Below are 24,106 nucleotides of genomic sequence, written 5' to 3' on the forward strand. Positions count from 1 at the left end.
TGTAGTTCATACCAAAGTTCAAGTTCGTTCCACACCACACCAGCAACGCAGCATCAATCCCCGGACGGAAGAACGGAGCCAAACCAACCTTCTTGATCTCGTAATTAGACAACTCTGGGCTCAATTTGATTTCGGAAGTAGGAAGTTAGCGCTCAGTTCCTACCATTGTGTGACAGCTGTTTTTCCTGACCGGTTGCTGTGCCTGCTATGAACACCTCATCAACGTTCACCCTTCAAAAACAAATGAATTATTAACACTCCAAATGACGCGATGAGCACGCCGTCAATTGTCACCACATTTTTGCTAAAGAATCATTCTCTACCATATTTACAAAAGCCAATGAACGTAACGAAACGGTTGGCCTGTGTCGATCAATGGTGATCTTAGAAAGGGAATGGATTTGACCAAGAGCGGCAGTTCGCAGCTCGTTAGTTCGGAACACACACTTGCGTGGGATTTCAGCGTCAAGACTCCAAACGGGCAACGAGAGACCAATCTATGTTCACCCTGCTGCGAGCTGGTAAACGTAATTTGGCTTTACATTTGGTGTGTTCGATTCCATGAGTCACAACCGGCAATAGCAAGAAAGAATTAAAAATATCAAGTCTCACTGTGTTTGGGTTGTGGTCGACCCTCTAGCTGTCGGGAAGCAGAACCTATCTGTACCAACTTTAGTTAACCGAAGCAAGGTTCGTTAACGTGCTTGTTCCACAGAAACCACAGCCCATCGATCAGGACTTGAATATTGCAGGAGCTATGAATATTGGTACTGTTATTTCTACCATGGAACTTGTTTTCTTGAAAGTCATTCCACTTGAACCATTTTTTGTGCGTTTCGGTGAACGATCGACTCATAAGTAAAAGGTGTGGTTGATACAAATGGTACCAGAAGTGGATTATGCTCTAGCAAAATATTGGAACGCAATTTTTACTTCACTTCTCCTTCCAGAGTTTCTCTATCTCCATCATGCTTGAGTCTGTGTTATGATTTGATTTCGCAACATCTGGCTATATTCAAAAAGTCCATCGGGTGGACCAAAAGCAACAATTTGAAGCCTTCCCGAATTATCGGGTGATTTAAGTTATGACGACGTTTTGATGTATTCATTTTCTTATTCTTTACGAACGCCACGATCGTTGGGTTAAGTTGAGCAATGTGTTAAAAACTTCGGCAGGAAATGGTGACCCTTTTTCATCGGATGAAGATGCTGGAATCTAGACATATGATAGCTACAGCAACACATGAAGATACCTGCCGGTTGATCGTAACCTTGACGAGAGTGAAAACCTTTGCCGGCTAAACCGGACGTTCTCAAATGTCTTTTGCCAAGTTTAGGTTTTGTCTTCTCGCTATTCTACGGCGAAACCACATCGTACGGCCATACGTCTCATATTAGTTACCATCTTCTGCTTCGGCAGGTTCTTTGCATTTAAATGTCACTAGTTTAACCGGTCCGCTTGCCATTCAATCTGGTATTTCTTTCCCAAAAAACTTTTTTTTTCGGTGAGCCATAAAATCACATCGTTAGGGATAAGGAGTGTTTGGGACAAATAAAAAATAAAAAAAAATCTAAATCGCCCATTTATACAACTGATCTAATTCGTGTTTGTATCTGTTTGTTGGTTTGTTTTCTTGCAGAGGCTTAAGCCGAGAAGATGTCTGCTATCAGACATCGACCTCTGGCAAATGGTCCGAACGAGAGCGACGACAACTTTTCCGACGACGAAAGCACGCCCTTGACGCATGACATCTATGGAGGAAGGTAAGTAAAGATACGAAATGGCAAATGTACGTTTTTAATTTATCAGTACGATCGATCATCAACATGGTCACCAGAGGTTTAGAGTACGACAATGTAAAAAAAAGGTTCGTCGTTTATCTACCGTTGAAGTCTCTTGATTATAAAATTCGCTCGTACAAGCTGAACAATACAAATTGCGTGCAGGGTGTAAGCTTTCTCCGTATGTATCCACCAAGCTGTACACTTGAAGAAAGAAGCCATCGCCATTGAACTCACCATCGCTTAACCATGCATAATGAAGACGACCTTGTTTGTTTGTTCAGGGGGGAGGTTTGTTTTCGTTTCGATAATAATGCTACACACCACCACAGTCAACCACAGCGAATGGGCGACGTGCGGACGCACGGAACACCTACCAATTCGTCCCATCCGCGAGCTAGATTTCAATGTGTCTGTACAATGAAACTTGCCAATCGTTGGCAGACGGTGCCAATGTTTCGGGAGTGCTTGAAAGAAGCCACCAAAAACCCATAAAGCACCGCTTGGCTTAAGTGTGTCACAACCCGGATCTGAGGTGCGCTTTCCCAAGACAAACATTTTTGTCCTCTGCTGCACGCTGCACGGCTAGAACGCCCAAAACAATCGCAGTCGATCGTTTGCTGACGAGTCTTATCTTTCGATTCTGCACAGACCCCGCGATAGTATCGTCGTAGTTCAACGGCATTGAAAATACAATTACAATTGCAAACACCACCCAGTTAATCTGGTACCCATCTGCATCTGTGCAACTTACTGCAATCGTTACATGCAGTTGAGCTACCGAGATGCAGTTTTTTGCCGTTTGTCGAGAAGTAACACCAGCGTTTTCGCATCGGTCTGAACAGCGTGTGCTGCCAACTAACCCCAAACGTCGGCTTCTTTGGAGGTGCATTAAACAACAATTATGCAGCATGAGGTAGAAACGCTGTCGCTCGTTTCTTGGTGGAGTCTACTGCCCTTCCCAACGCTACCCTTCGCTGGCTTCATTCCGTGGGACAGCATAAACATCATCATTTGGAGCGACAGCGAAAGAAGATTGCGCGACTGAGGAACGATCGTTATGCAACTATGTGCTAGGGAGAGTGGTTACTTCATCCAAACGTCACCCCGATGGTAACACTTACAATCAACCGTGCGGTCTGCACTAACAACCACAACCACCCATAATCTAGCAGCAGCAGACCAAAGAATCTACTAGCCCGAAAGACTTAACGCTCGAACGGCGGGAAAACACCTACAGCCAAAGATGATGATACAGTGTGCGGATTTATTTGTAACACTAAACTCGGTACACGATCGCTGGCGCTGCTGTGGGTATTTAACATAAAATGGAGGAGGAAAGAACGCCTTTTAATCAGCATAGCTTTCTTGTGCTATAGTATGGAAGGGTTTTTGAGGGTAGTAAGCATAACATGAATTCGTATTTGTGTTGGACAGTTATGAACAAACTTAAAGCAGAATCATTGATTTTTGATATTATGTTTTACGCAGTGCTGTTAGTAGAAATCATCTCAACATAATTTTGATGTGATAGCTGACATCTTCGAAAGGAAATTGATCTTCAAATTATGCTGACAAAATAAGTGCCTTGACGCAGGCCTTGACGATCCATATAATGGAATTATGTAAACACTGAGGGGAATATTTTCAATGAATAGTTCAATATCACGTGCTCGTTGTGGAACTTTTCGGTCATACAATGGAATTTTGAATACACTGAGGGGAAATTCACAGCGTGGTTCTGCTGTAAAGAGGCGGTAATTAGAACAACTTTTACACTTAGTTTCTGCTAAACCCGTTCAGAGGTGAATGATATGATGTAAAGAAACTATAAGATGATATTTTTCATTTAGCCGGGTTAACAGCTGAAAGCTGATTACAAAATGCCTTACTACAGACTTAATCCAAAACTCCACTAATTGATTCCAAAGTTCTACAAGAAACTTGCAATATTCTATTATCCATTCGAAAAAATCCAGTTATACTTCTTAGGAGCTTAACGACCTACTCCAAGGTCGCAACGGATTACTAGATCAAAATTGATTACTAGACTTGTTGATACTATATAGTTGGATAATAAGGCCTCACTACGAACCGGCGTGAAGAGCGGCACAGCTTTCACCTCTACCACCGATCCACTGAGGGATTCAAAAATTTCCAATATAAATCCTATAAATTATAAACCAAACATATGAAAACAATCTACCGCATTGCTTTCTCTGGTCAATAATTCGCTTATTCCATCGTTTCCCATCACTATACCCGCCTATGCTAAACTACCTGCCAGTGTCATAACTAAGTAGTATTTCATCCCATTTCCTTACCCAGACATGCGAATTATTGCGTCTTTTGGTTAGCGGAAGCCAGCAGCAGAAATTCGCCATCGTTAGCAGCAGCAACAGACTTCTTTCGGTGGTGCGTTTGCAATGAACTCCAACTCGTATTTGGTTACGTCGGAGGAACCGGCAGCTCCTAGAAGCATCGTGCGAGTTGGTCTGGCGGGACGCTAAACTAAGCAGTCGATTACGTTACAACATTTAATCGAAAATCTCAATCACCTTTCAAACGCTTCTCGCGCACGGTTACACATTAAATTGCACACAGGCAAATTGGAATAATGAAATCGTTCAAAATTTAATAGACTCGAGCCATTTTATGCAACTCGATCTAGGGAAAAAGGAGGAGAAAACATCAGCAGACAGCTTTAATTTGTATCTGACAAAATATCACAAGTTAAGGAGACTGGACATGGCAGGTTACTGACGTTACACACCAAAACGGCTTCGAGTGGATCCAACATTCGGCCAAAGCGGAAAAATTCGAATGTATCCGGGTGAGTTAGCGAAGCGCAACGAATGGCGGAACCGTGGCCGAATGTGTTTGAAATTCCTCACAAATGCATACTTCTGAATGATCGGTATTGTGCTCGATACTTCCTATCGGTTGTTTGTAAAATGCTCCAAAAATGATTAGCATCATTCTGCAGACATTACTTCTTCTTCATTGAATGTTTGTCTAATATTTTTGAAAACGTTACACCTGGCGGGAAAGCCTACGGCACGCCACATTTCACCAAACTCAACACCAACAATGCGTGTAGAAAATGCCAACACTTGTGAAGCCATCGACGAGCTTATCTTCAAGGGGCTCCAACGGCGCATACCGGGCACATTATTCCCCGGATCGTGATCCCTCAGATTGCTGGTTAGCGTGCGCAAACCATCTGAGCATACATGTGTACTCGTTCAACATGAGCTTGCATCAATAATCGGCATACTTTTTATTGGAAGCTACTCATACCGCCGTTATAACACACTCTCACTGCAGCACGTGTTGAAGAATGGTTTAACGAAAAAATAGCAAAGGATGGTGAAGACGACAGTGTAAAACCACTGTCGATATGGATGGACGAAGTGGGAAGGATTGTTGTGGCTGTTTGGTCGGTGCGTTTACTTTTTTTTTCTTCTTTCGATTTTGGTCACCCACCGCAACGGTGGCGGTCGGCTCCCGATCGGCTGGACTGGTGTGGTGTGGCGTGCTTGACCAATCAGCACCCCTGTGCCAAACTAAAAACCCGACCAAACGCCATCAAGCGAAAGACGCGCTGCTCAGTCCGGTACATCCATCGCAATCGGAAGCAACGGACGCGTACCATACGGTACGTCCAATATCGGTGCTAGTTTGTGGGTAGTGTCGACTGTTTCGATGGTGTTTAGAGTCTGTGGAGCAAGTGCTAGTTGATAGCGTGTCTTCAAAATTCTTCATAATTAGATCACCATAAGGATTTTAAAGTGAGATCAGCGAAAATTTTAAGTACCGAGAAATAGTTGCGAAATACGTTGAGCTCTGTGAGGTGATAATAACTGCCATTAGGCTCTATATGGCACCAGGATGTATCGTAAAGTCATCAACACTGCTTCACCAGCAGCAGCAGCAGTAGCATCTCCTGCAACAATAACACCTACACCCAGCAGCAACAACAGTGGGACGGCTATGAACGGGATTGCACTGCCTGGACTTCCCAAACCACAACGCAACGGTGGAGCAGAGGCCAACAATTACATCGGCTACCAGAGCCATCACTACTGCCGCGTTGCTAATGATATTGACGACGAGGAAGAATATCTCATGTATGCTAATCCTCACATACTCCATCTAGAACGATCCAAATGAGCGATGATCGATTGGTAATTGGTTTCGGAGATCATTTTTTGGATAGTGCCCTCCGTATTAGTAGTAGTACTGTGGTAGACAAAAACTTTCACTTCTATTCGCACCGTAACGAGGGAGTATCCATGATCGTTCGCATATTCGTAACGCGGTAAATGAAAGTGTTTTACAGTATCGTGCTCATGGTGCCTGTTGATTCGATAGTTGCGATATCAGTGTGGTTTAGTAAATTGCTGGCGATTTGAAAACGACAAAATGTGCAGTTTGGAGCGAATCTAAATTGAAGCAAAACGGTTGTTGAACAAGGGAACGAAAATATTCAGCATATTAATCACTTGAACATTAAGAAAATGAGTCTTTAAAGTTTTCTATTTCCCACTTTCCTTAAGCTTTTGCCACGGAAACACAAAAAACACACCTCAAGTCAAATATCGCTCAAATCGTAACCATAAACAAATAGTTTCCGCATCAAAAATCTTGACCTCGGACGGTTACGACTTAAGAAACGAACCGTGACCCATCACTTTGTGGCTTTGGTGATAATTTGACTTTTATGTGATGCACTTATGCGTGAACAAATACCAACTTACATTTGTAATTATCTTTTCACAGTCAACGTACCGTGCAGGAAACGAAAGGATGGGACGTCTTCCGGGATCCTCCGATCAAGGAGGATACGGGCTCGATGGCGGACCAGGCCTGTCTGGATCTGACGATCAAGATCCTGAAGATATTCGCCTACCTCATCACGTTCATCATCGTGCTGTTGGGCGGTGTGGTGGCCAAGGGTTGTGTGCTCTTCATGTCGTCACAGTTGCGCCGGGACCGGAAGATCACCTACTGCAATCGGGACCTGGCACGAGACAAGTCGTTCATCGTGTCCCTGCCGGAAGAGGAACGGATAGCGTGGATGTGGGCGCTGATGATCGCGTTCGCCGTACCAGAGATCGGTACCTTTATCCGGTCGACGCGTATCTGCTTCTTCAAGTCGATGAAGAAACCGCTCAAGTCACACTTTTTGCTCGTCTTTCTGATGGAATCGTTCCATACGATCGGGTTGGTGTTGTTGTTCTTTGTCGTGCTGCCGGAGGTTGACTCGGTGAAGGGTGCCATGTTGACCAACTGTCTGTGCGTCATACCGGGTACGTATGGGACGCAGGGATACGCACATATAGCACAGGCGGTAAGAATAATCGATCTCTATTCATTTCTCCCTCAGGTATGTTGGGACTGTTTTCGCGCACCAACAAAGAAGGCAAACGGGCGGTAAAAACGATCGTCGATCTGGCCGCAATTGCGGCACAAATTACCGGATTTGTCGTGTGGCCACTGTTGGAAAATCGGCCAGTGCTTTGGTTGATCCCGATATCGGCACTGCTTACATCCTGCGGATGGTGGGAAAACTACGTTTCACCCCAGAGCCCATTTTCGTTCGTACGATCGCTTGGTCGCGTAAAGGAAGACCTCAAACAAACGCGTTACTTCACCTACATGTTCCTGTCAGTTTGGAAGATCATGCTACTATTCTGCTTCGTGCTGGTAATTCTGTTCGTACGTGGAGATGAAGTGGCAAACTTATTCTCGCTGTTCGGAGCAGGTTACGGTCCACACAAGATCGTGGTAGAAGAAGTTGCGCTTCCGTTTAGTTCTGCACTGCCCGATCTAGTGGAAGCCTCACAGGCGGTCGATACGATCGATATTGATGCCGCGTACAACACGGTGACGTATGTGCTGATCATTCAGATACTGGCCGCATACTTGTGCTACATTTTTGGCAAGTTCGCATGTAAGATTCTGATCCAAGGCTTCAGTTACGCTTTCCCCGTGAACCTAACAGTGCCGGTGGCGATTTCAATGCTGATCGCTGCGTGCGGCATCCGTAACGATGATCCGTGCTTTTTCCACGGTTCCATTCCGGACTATCTGTTCTTCGAAAGTCCACCCGTGTTTCGGTTGAATGATTTCGCCTCACGACAGATGGCGTGGGCTTGGTTGCTCTGGTTGCTCTCGCAAACCTGGATCACGCTCCACATCTGGACCCCGAAATGCGAACGTTTGGCCAACACGGAAAAGCTGTTCGTGACGCCGATGTACAACGCGCTGCTGATCGATCAATCGATGGCGATGAACCGACGGCGAGACGATCAAGCCGATGTGAAAACAGAGGACCTTGCAGAAATTGAGAAAGAAAAGGGTGACGAATACTATGAAACCATCTCGGTGCACACGGATGGGTCGGCGTTGCCACGGCCCAGCGTGAAGTCGTCGGATCACATCACGCGCATATACGCGTGTGCAACGCTTTGGCACGAAACGAAGGAAGAGATGATGGTGTTCCTGAAGTCGATCATGCGAATGGATGAGGATCAGTGCGCACGACGCGTGGCACAGAAGTATCTGCGCATCGTCGATCCGGATTATTACGAATTCGAAAGTAAGGAAGCCCTAACACCTTGTGATGGGGAATAATTTGCTAAACAGTTGTTTGTATGTTTCATTTCACCCTAAACAGCGCACATATTCTTCGATGACGCGTTCGAAATCTCCGACCACAGTGACGAGGACATTCAGTGCAATCGGTTCGTGAAGATTCTCGTGGATACCATTGACGAGGCAGCCTCGGAAGTGCATCAGACAAACATCCGGCTTCGACCACCGAAAAAATATCCCACACCGTACGGTGGACGTCTGGTATGGACACTACCTGGCAAAACGAAGATGATTGCCCATCTGAAGGATAAGGACCGTATTCGGCATCGTAAGCGTTGGTCTCAGGTGATGTACATGTACTATCTACTTGGCCACCGGCTGATGGAGCTGCCTATTTCCGTCGATCGAAAGGAAGTGATGGCGGAAAACACCTACCTACTCACACTGGACGGTGATATTGATTTTAACCCGAGCGCCGTAACGCTGCTGATCGATTTGATGAAGAAGAATAAAAATCTGGGCGCAGCATGCGGCCGTATTCACCCGATCGGGTCCGGACCGATGGTGTGGTACCAGAAGTTCGAGTACGCTATCGGCCATTGGCTGCAAAAGGCAACGGAACACATGATCGGTTGTGTACTTTGTAGTCCTGGTTGCTTTTCACTCTTCAGAGGTAAGTGTACGAAGATGTAGTGTGTTGTGAGCTATACGGGATCTTAATGCACTGTCATTGCCTACAGGAAAAGGTCTAATGGACGACAATGTGATGCGTAAGTACACGACACGTTCGGATGAGGCTCGACACTACGTGCAGTACGATCAGGGTGAGGATCGTTGGTTGTGTACGCTGCTTCTGCAGCGAGGCTACCGTGTCGAGTATTCGGCTGCCTCGGACGCCTACACCCATTGTCCGGAAGGATTCAACGAGTTCTACAATCAGCGCCGTCGTTGGGTACCGTCCACCATTGCCAACATTATGGACTTGCTTATGGACTACAGACGTACGATCAAGATCAATGATAACATCTCGCTGCTGTACATCTTCTATCAGATGATGTTGATGGGTGGTACGATCTTGGGCCCTGGAACGATTTTCCTTATGCTGGTGGGTGCGTTCGTAGCCGCATTCAAGATTGATAATTGGACCTCGTTTTACTACAATATCATACCGATATTGCTGTTCATGTTGGTTTGCTTCACGTGCAAATCCAACATACAGCTGCTAGTGGCACAGATACTATCCACGGTGTATGCGCTAATCATGATGGCTGTAATCGTTGGTACCGCGTTACAGCTAGGCGAGGACGGCATAGGATCACCGTCGGCCATTTTCTTGATAGCAATGACAGGGTCATTCTTTATAGCAGCCTGTCTACATCCGCAAGAATTCTGGTGTATCGCTTCCGGTATCATCTATCTGCTATCCATTCCATCCATGTACTTGCTGTTGATTCTCTACTCCATCATCAACCTGAACGTTGTCTCCTGGGGTACGCGTGAGGTGGTGGCCAAGAAAACGAAAAAAGAACTAGAACAGGAAAAGAAGGATGCGGAGGAGGCTGCAAAGCGTGTGAAGCAAAAGTCGCTGCTCGGCTTCCTACAGGGAGGTGTTGGTAATGGTTCGGACGAGGAAGGTTCGATCGACATATCGATTGCCGGGCTGTTCAGATGTTTGCTATGCACGCACGGCAAAACGACCGATGAAAAGGCTCAGCTCATTCACATTGCTGATGCGCTTGATGCAATTACGAAAAAGATTGAAAATTTGGAAAAACATATCGATCCTCATGGACACCATACGCGCAAACGCACTGCGTCAGCTGGATCGAAGGATCACCATCTGGGATCGGTTGCGGAGGACACAGAAGATGATGATGAGGATGAGGAGTCGGAGACGTCTACGATGCAACGCGATGAACGTGATTTCCTGACGAACCCGTACTGGATTGAAGATCCGGATCTAAAGAAGGGCGAGGTGGACTTTATTTCGAGTACCGAGATTCAGTTCTGGAAGGATCTGATCGATAAGTACCTTTATCCGATTGATCAGAACAAGGAGGAACAGGTGCGTCGATAGCTTCTCATTAGCCTATCATAATTGAATGAGTGAATGACTTAACGTATCGTTTTTTATGTACTCTCCCCACAGGCACGTATTGCGCACGATCTCAAGGAGTTGCGTGACTCCGCCGTGTTTGGATTCATCATGATCAATGCACTGTTTGTGCTGATCGTTTTCTTGCTACAGCTCAACAAGGACAACATCCACGTCAAGTGGCCGTTGGGTGTTAAAACTAACATCACCTATGATGAAGCCACGCAAGAGGTAAACTCCTGGAGACACCGGTGTGCACACCATAGCGGACTTTCTTCTTTTTTTTCTCCTCGGCCTCAACACGCTATGGAACCACCGGATGTCTCCATTCGGGACAATTTCAACTAACTTCCAGTCTTGTTTTTTGTTTCGTTTTATTTTTCTCTCTTACCACCAATTATTTTACATCCTCTACGGACTGCGTATGGATTATTGAAAATTATAAACCCGACAACTCGATACTTCGCTCCACACTTTACGAAAACTGCAACACACTATCTATCACCCACTTTCGGCAAGAAACGACCCCCAAAAACCGCAAAAAAAACTACAACATAACAACTACAACAACGAATCGAACCATAATGCCGCACCGCAAACAACATGCAATTGCCAAACGTATAAACGCAAATATCTAGGCGAGAATTGCTGTCGATCTGAAAGAACTGCGTAACAAGTCCGTGTTTGCGTTCTTCATGTTCAACGCACTGTTCGTCCTGATCGTGTTCTTGCTGCAGTTGAACAAAGACAAGCTGCACATCATTTGGCCGCTGGGCGTCAAAACGAACATTACCTATGACGAAGTTACAGCCGAGGTTTGCTACTACACATAATCTCACGTTCTTCCATATTGTTTTGGTTTTCGTTACCTTCTGTTACATGTTTTTTTGTATCCCTTGTAATCCCTTGTTTCAAACAAATTCCCGCGCTTTGCTATGATCCACAAGGAACGGGAGTTTGTTGTCCCAATTAAATGTTTTTTTTTTTATTTGTTTGTTTGTGTCTCTGGTACCCCTTCCCTTCCTGGGAATTCCTGACCACGGTTCTGGTGAATGTGTTTTGTTATTTTCTTCTAAAAATCCACACCAAGGTTCTAACAGGTGTAATTTATCCTTCTTGCATATGGAACCCCCACCCCCGGTGGTATGGAATTTTTTTTTTCTTCTGTAACCTGCCGCATCTCTAATGCAAATGGTCCCAACAGCCCAGAGAGACAGAAGGAGAGCGATTGCAATAACTGACGGTTTTCAATTGTGGGAATATGATAACAAAATTCTTAACACCTCGTTTAGGGTGCATGTAATATTATGTCAATTCTTTGTTTCTTACACATAATTATTATTGAACGAAATGTAATTAACAACCTTCTTTAGTGTTCCTCTGCACGTACCTGTTTATCCTTCTTTCGAACAATCCCTTTGCATATTTGCTAGAAATGTCAAATTATATTAGCTCAAACTAAAAAAAACATACAAATCCATAAAGCATTTTGCAAACAATCATATAAAGATCTGTAAAGATAAAAATGTAAAATATTCTACGGTCAGAAAAAATGTATTACAACAATAATAAGAAGTGCCATATACCCATATATACAAAATCCTCCTCCTTCAAATCCTTTTGTAACATGTTAAAAATGAAGACTGATGAATCAAAAAGGTTGGATGCAATGCATGTTTTCCATTCGGGCGCCATTTAAACTGCATGGCTTTCTGAAAGTACTATCTTTCATTACAATCCTATAAACCGCCAAACTGACCCTCCAACGGACATAATTAAAAAATGGCTTAAATGACTATCTGACGCTTGATTTTCAGTACAATAACTGCATGGTTATGTCTTGCATGGACGCAAACTTATACCCTACGGTCTATCAACCAGTCCTATCCATCCAGCTGTCCCTTTAGTTCCTATGTTTCAGTTTCAAATGAAAAGCAAAATTTTTAACTAAAACCAGATTTGAACATGTGCTAACAACTTGTTAAAATTTTCTTTACAACCCCCTACTAACCCCTTTCGTGCACAAGATGTGTATGTTCTCTGTGATAATATCCCTCAAGAATCCACACCGCCAAAGCACGAACTGCGTGTTAACAACCTCAACCTCATGCTCAATAATCACAAACTCATTTTGTGAATTTCACCACCAACCAGGGCATACTAATATGGTTACCGTTAACTCAACACAGGTTCACATCTCCAAAGAGTACCTCCAGCTGGAACCGATCGGTTTGGTGTTTGTGTTCTTCTTCGCGCTGATTCTGATCATCCAGTTTGTGGCAATGATGTTCCATCGCTTCGGTACGCTGTCGCATATTTTGGCCTCGACGGAGCTCAACTGGGCCTGTAACAAGAAACCGGAGGAGCTTTCGCAGGATGCTCTCATAGATAAGGTAGAGTGTTGTGTGGAGTTCTTTTGACCATCCTTTAAATAGATTTACCACACATGTGTAATATTAATATCCGAACCATTTTGTTTAGCACGCTGTGGAGATAGTCAAAAATTTGCAACGATTGCAAGGTATCGATGGAGACTATGACAACGACTCGGGCAGTGGTCCGGATCGTATCGCAAGGCGTCGCACCATTCAGAACCTCGAAAAGGCACGGCAACCGCGACGCCAGATAGGAACGCTCGATGTAGCGTTCAAGAAGCGGTTCCTTAAGCTGACGGCCGATGAAAACAATACGGCTACACCGATCCTAACCCGCCGGATGACGATGCGCCGCGAAACGATACGCGCGCTGGAGGTGCGCAAGAACTCGGTAATGGCCGAAAGGCGCAAATCTCAGATGCAAACGCTCGGTGCAAACAACGAATACGGGATTACCGGTGTACCGAATGTAAGATCTTAACTTATGAAGAATAAGCGTTCGATCGGAAGAGTTATACACAAACTGTGTTTGCATCGTGTTTTTGTCCATTTCAGGGAAATAATAACGCTCCACCCAGACCGACACGAACTTCGAACGCAGGTGTCAGTGTGAAGGATATCTTTAACGTAAACGGTGGACCTGGGGGAGAGATCTACGGAGTCACTGGGCAAGTTAATCAAGCGTACGAGCCGGTGATCGAGGATGACGATCGCAACTCGCTGCGCATGCAGCCACGAAATCAGGTCACCTGGGGTAACAACGGTAATGCACGGTTGTGAGCTTACGAATGAGCGTACGTAATTGAGTGTATGATGATGCATTAGATGTGAAGTGTGATTGTTGTGAAACACTAATTTATAGACTCGATATTACTTTAAGAGATTGTGTGAAGAGGATGAATGAAAGCTGTTTGGCATAAAAAAGCAGGAAAAAAGCAAACAAACTATACAGCTATAAGATAGATAGATTATGTGTTTGGACCTCTCTCTTAAGTCAATTACTCAACAATTCTGGATGAATTCTTGGCACTTCACAGCGCCCTCAAAAAACAGGACAAGATAAACAATTCTCATTTCGATCTATGGACAGTTTTCCTCCGCTACTCTACTGCCAATGGAAAAAAGAGTAAAAGCTCAAAATGATTACAACCGTAAGGCGGAGAAGTGTAGCCTTACACGTTACAAACACTACCACTAAATACTCATCAATGTAGAACAATTTAGTAAAAGCTAAGGCGCAAATGAGATCGTTTCAACAACCAACCAACCAATCCTACAGCAAACTCGGATGGTAAAATTGTTTGTAACCATCACTGCCGACATGCTCAAGGCACGAAGAAGCATGATACACTCACTAACGCGTGTACTGCTACACTTCGGAACGTAGGATATTTATTTAATTAGTCGCATCAACGACGGAAACTACACTACTGCAACAGGTTTCGCCAACGAATCACACGTGCCGTTGTTGCGTTCAAAATTAAGCGATTTCCTTTGTAAATATGTACAACGTGTGCTGACACGCGGCACAAGATACTTCACCTTTTACTTATTTACTATTCGAATCTTTTGATATTTTGTAAACCCTGAATGAAGGAGGCTACCGAATGTCGAAAGCGAATGTAATATGGAACTCGAATGTGATGTTTACAGCAAATTGTACTCTGCAATAAAATTGATAGACTTATTTTTATACGTTTTATAGCGTGTGTTGTTGTTATTACTTAAGGTTTAAAGAGGATAATAAGAAAATGGGTAGTGGGAAAATGAAGATGGAGAGAATGTTTGAGATATTGAAGAATTTCGCATCCCAGGATGTCGCATACCACATAAAGGAGTAGTACTCCTAGAGGATTCAGAAATGTTAAGCTAATTCAAACCTTTTGCCGTTTAATGACCGGCTGACTAGTGGTATAGTCGACCGAGGTTTTTAATTATTCCTCTTTGAAATTAAATGAAAATTATTATTGGATTGTTATCGTAAATGTGGTGTTAGCTTTATTTGTACAGTTTAGGTTTTTTCAAGAATCGTAATAGTTTCTTCTATTCTGATGGGTTAGGTAACCGAAATGTGTCCAAATTAATATCCAATAGTCCGGTCTATTTTGGGAGAGTTTATAAACAAAGGGCGGTCAAATGTACGAGAAAGGTTGATCATGTCCGGCAATGTAGAATTGGAAATATTTTTGTACATGTCTATTGCTCTTTGGACAAGAGACAAGAGAACACACCATATCTTTTTATATCCCGCTGAAGAATGTTTCGGATGCAATTAAAAAAGAAGCCATCAGTGATGCACTCAATAATATTTCAAATTAAATAGCTTCTGTTATCTCCAAATATATTATTTTTTGTTTAGCTCATTCATATATGTATACGTATAGCCTAGTCGTTAAAAGTAATAACTATCAGTTCGCTTAAATTAAACCTTGTTAATATCAGTATTTATCATCCCACTACGTAATGCTGCAACATGCACACGGTGTTTGCACTTGCGCTAAGTAGTGTTTTGCGTTGCACTTGGTTTCCAATAGTTGTTGCAAATTGTTGCACGTGTTTTGACACCGAACACAAACACACACAAACTACTATGCTCACACAATTGTTTCTCCTCCTTTGCTGCTAATATAATGCTTCATCATCACGTCCGAACGGTACAACGTTATGTGTGCAAAAACAATCCTTGCGTTACAATCCGTTACTAAAAACTAAAGCTGGTTGTATTCACAAATTGGTTTGCTTTTTGCCTGTCTGTGGTTTGTCTGGTTACCCGGACCACCATTAAATAGCTAATCATGAGTAATAGGAGCAAAACAGGATCATAGTTGTGTATATACCGATCCTTAGCAGAATTTGATTTTGTTCTGTATCGATTCGATTAGTAGGTTTTTCGTTTCTTCTTCGTTTGGTTGGAGTTCTATGAGTAAAGGGTTTTTTTTTTGTAGTTATATGCGCGTATAAGTATATATGTATCAACGAAATTTGTATACAGAGCCCCATCCATTCCTCGGAGACCTTTCTTAGTTGCATTTGCTACTAGCAATAACATTAACTTTACTATTTCCTTTGCTGCTTGTACACAGGGGTCCCGGAAGGGGGAAAAGATGTTTTTGCTAACAAAAAGGGGTGATAATAATCATAGAAGTAAAAGCAGTTGTACGTTTACAACTGCTACAGCTGCTGATTGCGTATCAGCTGGTAAGTTACATTGAGTTTACAGAATACGGGCATCGAACAGGAAGGTTTGCGGTGAGTTCGCTCCTGCCGCACCTGCGCTTCTTAGTGGTGGGGCACCACAGCCGACTGACTAACGGCACCGTTGGCTAGCTGATGGCTAAGGACGATTGCTTCTCGGTATTTACAATAACCTGCACAATGTATCCGGGCTGTATGTGGGCCTCATCGATGTGCATTTTATCACCTAACAATTTGCCACCGTAGAACCATCGCTGAGTAAATGCATCTATTCCTTCCTGAGCCTACATTACGAGGGGGGAAAAGAAGGAAGTTTTCAACCACAAGAAAGGATCGTTTCAATCGTGTTAGCAATAGGAGTAGGGCGAGATATTCGGCCAGGCAGACAATAACCCGGAAACGATAGTTCCGTTGTTGTTGTGGTTGTGTTGGAACGATATTAATGTCGGACGTTAATGAAGCGTACACACGCGATTATTGTACCACGGCGGCAGGCGACACAGTTTACGTTCGTCAATGGCCGCCGTCATTAGGGGGGATGCATCGTGCGCAATTGATTTGAAGTGTGTGTCGGTGGTAGTGGGACACACATGATACACCATCATGTACCGTGACCAAGCAAGCGGTGTGTATTATCGGAAGAAAAAAAAAGGTAAAGCAGACAATTGTAAAGAATTAATTATTGACCGTAATGGCAGGATAAAAGGTTATCAAGAGTTTTAAGAGAAATCGATAATTCTATCGTGTGCTTTCATGGGATAATGAGGACAACATTCTTTAACAAGCAAGGACACGGTAAAGCTTACACCTGGGTACTCCATGGAAAATGCATTAAACCGATTGATGTCCTTTGCAGGAAAAAAGTAGCTAGAAAATAGATGTAAGAAATGGATACGCACCTGAAGTTTCTTTTTACATTGCCCAATAGTGTCTTTAGAATAAACCGGTAGCTTAACATCTGTACACGTCGACGAAAGTCGAAGCTTTAGAATGACTTCCGTGCCTGTAATAGATGGGGAGGAGAAAAAAAATGTTTATGAAAGTTTTTCTCCGGCTAGAGTAGTTGGTAAAGTATTATGTCACCCTTACCACCGTCCACTGGTTCCGAGTATTCCGCTGGTGAGTCACATCCATAATCTTCCTTAACTACGTTGACAGGATATGATAGGCAATAGATTGGTAATTTATACTGCGAACCAAGTTCGTCGTAACATTCCGTGAGGTATCCGTTCGGGACCGATATGTTGGCCCCATCCAGTATTGCTTGGGCGAGCTGAAAATCGAGCGCCTCGGCCGCACTGGTAGCCGCGCGCAATGCGTCCCATATCTCTTTCCGGCCCTCGAACGCGGGTGCCGTGTCCCAGAACTCATCGCGCTTGCTTCTTAGCTGCCCTTCCGTTAATGGCACTTCCGATTTCCAGCGTATTGTCTCGTGGCAGAGCGGATGATTTTTGCGCTGAACACCGACGAAACTGGATGTCGTTCCTGCGGGGTGGGAAAGATTTGTCAACGGTGGATTAGCGATTTGGATGCAGCTATCACTTAACAGTTAGATGAATTGCGTCAGAAAGCAAACTTGCTGGGACGAACGTTCTGATCTATGGGGTAATAAAATGATCTACATTCTCCCAAGTGTTCGTCCTCTGGCACGGCTTGCGTCAGACGTTTATTCGTAACGCTATCAAACTTGGCGATAAGAGTTTATTAGGATGCATTGTAATAACGGTTTAGATACCACATCTACGAAGATAAGTGGGTTATTGAATCTTAATAATCTTTTTTGTCTATGCCTGTATCGTTACTCTGTAATAATTCTTCGTTGGTATGAAAAACATTACAGTTAGCAACATAGGCTTGTGAGTGGGGATGGGGAGGGAGAGCCAAAAGGTTGGAATCACACGTGCTGGAATCGAATCTGAAACCAGGGATGCTTTCCAGAGAATCAAACACTACTTGTGAGGGCTTGGGAGGTTACAGTTTTAATACCAGTATATAAACACGATCAATCGCTCTATCCCTTTGGAAATGTTGCATGTTTCTATCAATCACAGCTTCATCTTGAAAGTTCGATGTGACGAATAATGTAATCCAGCGCGGGTTGGTTGTTGGGAACTCAACTTGAGTGTTTTAATTAAAACGACTATATCAATAACTTATAAAAATTTCTTTAAATTGAAATTTCCATAGTTCATGTGTTCCATGCTATTTCAATGAAAAGTATTCCTAAAACTAATCAATATTTACATAAATCATTCTCATCTTTCGCTTCACTTCCACTCCCCCAGAAGGTTATTCCTCCTGCCTTATCAACCGATTTCCATCTTTGACCAGTAGCTCTTGATTCGTGTTAAACGATTTGGCTACGAAATCCTCATATATCGGAATAAAAACGTGTTCCATACGAACGTCAAGGGTGTCATCGACAGACGTACTAACAGTTATCGTAAAGGAACAGGAACAGAGAACAGCGGGTGTGTGCCACCGTCTTTCGTAGCGCATATATGCATATATTGCCTGCATGTAGAACGTGACGGCATTTACGCACTCGCGCTCGCTTCACCCACATGCACGCAACATATACGCAAATTTAAATCCGACCAAGAGCTTCGCGACCCTTACCGCTCCCTCTCGTCAGACCCGTTGTGCGACCTTCCCTTTTACTAGCTTCGATCTTTCAAAATGTGTCATTCAAGCACCGTCCGTAGTTGGGTGGGTGCCTGTCTCTGTCGCTGCTGCTGTTGCTACTGAACTAATAACAAAAATAGCACAGCCGCACCATCATCATCATCATCACACCGATAGCCCAACCGAAAACGTTCGCGGCTCATAGTAATACCGTAGCTGCGATATTAATGATTGAAACAAGTGCTTGAAGGACGCCGCGTCGCGACCCGGGGTTTGGTGGTGCGGAGTAAAAGTGGTTTCACCTACTACCCACCCCCACCCCACCCAAGCACGATCAACCCAGACCTCCGCATTCCATTCCATCCATCACCTGGTGGATGATTATTGGAGCGGGTCTTCGCCTGTTGGCGCGCGAAAACGAGCGTTAGAAAAGCTGAGAACTGGAGGAGAACTTACGTATTTTTTTATTCGGGTTCGGGGAGATCGAACAACAAAATCACTGCTAGATCGGTTTAACCGATCGCGACTAGAATGACACACGTAACGAAAATAGTGCTAATGAATATGGCTTGAAATTCCCATCATAAAGCATTCCCGAGTGTTTGTCTTCCCTCGTCTAGTATTGAATGAATCCGTTTAATCCGCTGAAGTACAGCTCCAAATCGAAACCCATCGTCATACGCGCGGCTGATTATTTTTCAACGATCTTGCGACTGATATGGTCACCCCCGATTTCATTTCCCGGCTCGCGCCACACTGCACTGGCGGACAGGCTCTAAGTCTTGTGCCGCCCGTCAACCACAGTCGACACTACCACAATCAGTCCTATATAAGCAGCGCGAGAACGCGCGATGTGAATAATATGCAAATCCGGAATCCCCTCCCGGCCAACGTCGTAGCAAAGAATCGAACGTTGTTCGTGTGACTGTCGACGACATGGTGATGGTACATTTCTGTACAATAATAGGAAGGATGGAGGGCTTTGTCTATTATCGATTTCTGAGCACCTACAACGTAACTTAAAGAACTTTTTGCGGGGCGAGAGGTGTTAATCTAATCGCTAAACATACCCGTAACTGGTCGGGACACATTGTTCGATCCGGTGTCCAGCGTTTCATCGTTGCGATTGATGCCGATGCAGTTACCCATTACGATTGCTTCGACTTCGGGGGTACGTGTGTTGATTTAAGGTTGCACGTGTCCAGGATGCGTGTCCGGATGATCGGCCGGGATTTAACGTGACGCGTAGTGTTGTGCTAATTCCTACACAAATTCTCTACAGTATAGCGTCTTCTGTTCTCCCTCTCTCTGTATATGATCCCTGGGTTTTGTATTTTTTGTTTGCCTGCTTCCTTGACCGTTTCCTAGGAGGCAAACGGTAACATTCACAGCATTTAGCTCCCCTAAAGTGAGCCCTGTTTTGTTGTTGAAATCCTTCTGTTTCCTGAAGTGTTTTGATGGCCGTGTGCTGCAATAACCGCAGCGTAGAAGCGTACTTTTTTCCGGTTGTCGCGATTCGTTACTGCTGCTGATGGGGCCAGTAAGCTGATGTTTAACTGTGTGTTTGCATTAGTCGTCTTTCCGACTTGAGTATTCACATTTACTACAACACCGGTTTTGCTTCACTCTCGGCCTAGACGTTCGCACCCTTGTTGACTCTTCCTACTGCACCTTCGCGTACGGACTATGCGCGGCCTGCTTTGTGATAACACCGTGAGCAATCGAGCGATGAGATACACTGTTTCTGCTGATACCACCACCGTACGGAGGAGCCAATTGCACTCACAAGGTGAACAGAACTTATTTCACGCATTTTACTACACCGTTTTTCTGTTGTTGTTGTTGTCACAAATCACTACAGCACAGTTGAGGTATTTATTTTCTTCTTCAAACAGCGGCTCTTCTTCTCGCGGCCAGTTATGAGTCAAAGGCCTCCCAAATGCGTTGGGCCCGCTTATTTGACACTCGAATCTTGCTCGCACATTGATTACGACACGGTAAACGGGGGAGGTCTAGGTTGTGCGGATATTTCTTGATAGGCGCGCGAAGGTGGACGAATTGCCGGTGGTCTAACGCAATGGGGATGTTTAGGGTAAGGGCAATTGAAAATGTACCGAAACGAAACGAACGAAATAAAATATCACACCGCACGATCGAAACGGAACCGAAAAAAAAACACACACACACACACACACACCACCACCACCACTATGGCAGGAAGGCGAACGAGTGCGCGTTCGGGCGTATTTGCTCCTCCATCATCATCGTCGCCTGCGTTTCCTGATTTTGCTCCTAGCACCACCGTCGGCGGACATGCTCAATCGTCAGGCGCACAGGAAATACGGTGCCGTGACCATATTTTCCGACCGACCGGATGACCGATGAAGCGCCAATGCTGCCGATGCTGGTGCTGCTGCTGCTGCTGCTGCTGTCGTCACGAGGTACGCGGGTGCTGTCTAGGTTGAAAACAGCGCTATATTACTTTTGCACCTTGAGAAATCGTGATGATGATGATGGTAATGATGACGATGATGATAGCTTCAAGCAGATAGGACGATGGTGAAGCTGCTGCTGCTCATGAAGGTGAGGATGAGGAAGTGGAGACGCTCATAAGGCGTGCGGAAACGTACGATGACGAAGAATACAAAGTATAGGTACCGAAAGTTAGTAAACGCACGCGGCTGTGCTGCAATTGATCTGGGGCACAGCAACCGCTTTTAATGCACCACCACAACACACTGCACTTGTTTGCTGCACGCCAAAATCCGACGATGATTGATCAGGAAAAATAAATTCATTCAAAACGCACAGCTACTTGCTGCCTCGGAGCTGCCTGCTGCCAAGGTGAGTGAGGATGGAGCACGGGTTGGTATAGGTTGTCCATTTTGACAGCTGGTTTGACATTGCAGAGCGCGATGTTCAAGGTGGTTATTGCGCAAAATTAAACCAGAAACAATTATATTTTAAATATAAAAACATATTATACCTGATCGTCAGATGTGTGCCTATTTTAATAACTAAAATTTAGTTTCGTTTATTGCATTCTTGGAAATTGTAATGTAAAATAACTAACAGACGATGATGGCCTACCTTGCATGAAGCTATCTTGCTTTGCAAACACAAAGTTGTAAACTGTGCAATGAACTGAGGGCCTACGCTTAGCTTACTTTATTACTAAACTTCTTACCAAATTTCCTGCACATTCCAAAGGACGTAGTTTTCCAAATTGTGCTTACCAATAACTTTCCAAATTCATCGCGCGTTGTTCCGTTTAATCGTTCTCCAACGAAGCTGCTGTCATTTCCACTGTCACAGCGAAGATATCAGAACGGTCGATGGTGCTTGGAAGAAAAAAACAGTGACAAATATCCATGTCCGCGCAACAAAAAGAACATTGAAAACATTATCCAACACGACGACGAAAAGGCGTACGCTTTCTATATCGTCCCTGCCGTGCCGTGGTATAGCAGCAGCAGCAGTCGGCGGACCCGTTCATAAGCACGCACATTATAAATAGTTTCACCAGCCAGCTGCATCCAGTGCCCGCCTGCGGAATCTGCATCACTCGGTTCGCGATACAAAATGGCCCGTTCGATAAGTCCTGGAGGTTACTCGAACTACGAGGACGATTCCATGTTCCAGAATGCCGCCTTTACGCACGACATTAGCGAACAGATGCGGGTACCGAAACGGATCCGTGCCACCGGAGATTACTACGACGATCAGGATCTGCTGCCGAACGGGAACGGCGAGATAAATTCGTGGAACTATCATAATAAGATCGATATGACCGTTCCGGATCGCATCGTAGTGCTTGGACAGGATCAACATTTGGGTGAGTTGTTTGTGTGTCGGTGGGGTTTTGGGGAACAACATAACCAATGCTAACAGACCACAGAAGTGTGTGTTGTATTCTACCATTCCATGTAAAACCCATTACACGTCTCCCATTGTGTAAACGTACTAACCATACATCCCCTTCGCATACGTTTTTACTTTCTTCGTGCACACTACGCGAATGGTATCTAATCGTACCAGTTCTTACATCAGGCACCAAATCGGCCCCGCGTGAAATAATGCTGGAGAATTCCATTCTACCGAAGGATCCGGGATTTGTGCGCGTTTCAACGCCACCGCGTGTGATTACGCTTTCCGAACATCATTTCCCATCGGCTTCGGATGAACCGGAAGAGAATGCCAAAGACAACAACCAGGAGGATAACTATGGACCGGCTTCGCTCGAGTCGATCGAGGATCCGAACAGCAGTAATGCGTACTTTTCCCGAGCACCCTTAGTACAGGGACGAGATCCGGTTAAAAGGTCCGCATTTTCAAAATATAACAACGAGCTCACATTGACCAGAAGGTAAGGGATGACGGGTGGATGTGATGGAAAATTTTGTTGCAATCCACTGAATTTAAACGTGTATTTTTTCAGCATGCGTGAAGAAACACCAACCTTTGGTGGAAGTGTCGAAAATTTGACACCATCAGAGGAACTGACGCACCTGCGACGCCAGGTGGCAAAAATAAATCGCCGCCTTCTAGCGGTAGAAATCGATTCCGTACAAAGACAGCAGAGAGAGAAAATAATCTACTGCGTAGGCATGGCTTACTTCCTGTTCAAGACCTTTATGTGGCTCAGTAGGAAGTAAGTGGAAGCTGCCGTAAACTAAGCAACTATCTGGCAGGTCATTCATATTTCGGCCATCAGCAAACATTAATGGTTAGTGCATACACTTTAACAACTCCAACTTATTGGAGCTCAAAGGTGGCACAAGCATAAAAACAAAACATTCAACAAAAAGGTACGTTGGCCATCACCGGGTGCCCGATAACGGAGAAAATCGATAGGTTCTGGGAAAGATGCTGTTTATTTGGTGTGAATATAGGACAAGTTGGTGATTTGTCCGAGTATTGGCGTTTTAAAAAGGGAGTTACGGAAACGATCGTTCATGAAACTTTGGTGCAGCGAGTCAGGAGCATAAGTATTTCCACAAAAAACTGAGTGCTAGTTGATTAGATTTCCCATTTTTACGTTCTGCGGGAGGAAAGGGATAAGAGTAGATCTGTTTTTTTCTTTCCTACGAAATTTTATGCCTTCCTCACCTGTGAGCCGAATGGACGAGAATGGATTTTTTCTTTTGTATCGATGATATTTTCTTTCATATTAAGTTATTGCACGAAACTGAAACGCTGTCGTGTGTATAGGATTTACAAACTCATGATGTAGCATGCAAATTTGCAGAAAATATATAAATATCGTTACGAAATACATATTAAAATGCAACTGTTTCTTATCTGGAACGATAGCTGATGGCACCAAAAATAGATAATAAAAGATAGAATACATGGTAAGTTCCAGGGTGCATAGGGCGCCTAGGGTGCAGTAACGAGTGTTGAAACGAGTGAGAACGAGAATTACTTATTTGGG

General features: G+C 44.3%; 4 protein-coding genes across 5 annotated transcripts in view; 3 read left to right on the forward strand and 1 right to left on the reverse strand.

Annotated features, from left to right (window-relative positions):
• The first annotated feature begins 1,644 nt into the window (after positions 1-1,644).
• Positions 1,645-13,632, forward strand: LOC126556682 (chitin synthase chs-2). Of its 2 annotated transcripts, none has more exons than XM_050212106.1 (9): positions 1,645-1,764; positions 6,565-7,094; positions 7,172-8,386; positions 8,465-9,055; positions 9,123-10,447; positions 10,532-10,708; positions 12,667-12,870; positions 12,959-13,321; positions 13,408-13,632. In XM_050212106.1, the coding sequence occupies exons 1-9, from the start codon at positions 1,658-1,660 to the stop codon at positions 13,630-13,632; spliced, it is 4,737 nt and encodes a 1,578-aa protein (XP_050068063.1). In that variant the 5' UTR covers positions 1,645-1,657. The 2 variants fall into 2 exon arrangements, with proteins under 2 accessions (XP_050068063.1, XP_050068064.1); XM_050212107.1 differs by lacking the exon at positions 10,532-10,708 and adding an exon at positions 11,116-11,292.
• Positions 13,633-16,134: 2,502 nt separating this feature from the next.
• Positions 16,135-19,822, reverse strand: LOC126558893 (ubiquitin domain-containing protein 1). Its single transcript, XM_050214977.1, has 4 exons — positions 19,743-19,822; positions 17,137-17,532; positions 16,947-17,050; positions 16,135-16,331 (listed from the first exon to the last, which is right to left on the reverse strand). Exons 1-4 carry the CDS (start codon positions 19,819-19,821, stop codon positions 16,176-16,178), a joined length of 735 nt encoding a protein of 244 aa, XP_050070934.1. The 5' UTR covers position 19,822; the 3' UTR covers positions 16,135-16,175.
• The window catches only part of LOC126557567 (protein misato), a 235,683-nt gene continuing 230,313 nt past the window's right edge, over positions 18,737-24,106 (forward strand). The window contains exon 1 of the mRNA XM_050213378.1: positions 18,737-18,748. The gene's annotated coding sequence lies outside the window, so the exon portion shown is untranslated. The remainder of the gene's footprint in view (positions 18,749-24,106) is intronic.
• Positions 22,255-23,350, forward strand: LOC126558822 (transport and Golgi organization protein 11). The gene is made up of 3 exons (XM_050214893.1): positions 22,255-22,507; positions 22,723-23,038; positions 23,111-23,350. Exons 1-3 carry the CDS (start codon positions 22,255-22,257, stop codon positions 23,325-23,327), a joined length of 786 nt encoding a protein of 261 aa, XP_050070850.1. The 3' UTR covers positions 23,328-23,350.

Source organism: Anopheles maculipalpis, chromosome 2RL, assembly GCF_943734695.1.
Source record: "Anopheles maculipalpis chromosome 2RL, idAnoMacuDA_375_x, whole genome shotgun sequence".
NCBI classification, from domain to species: Eukaryota; Metazoa; Arthropoda; class Insecta; order Diptera; family Culicidae; genus Anopheles; species Anopheles maculipalpis.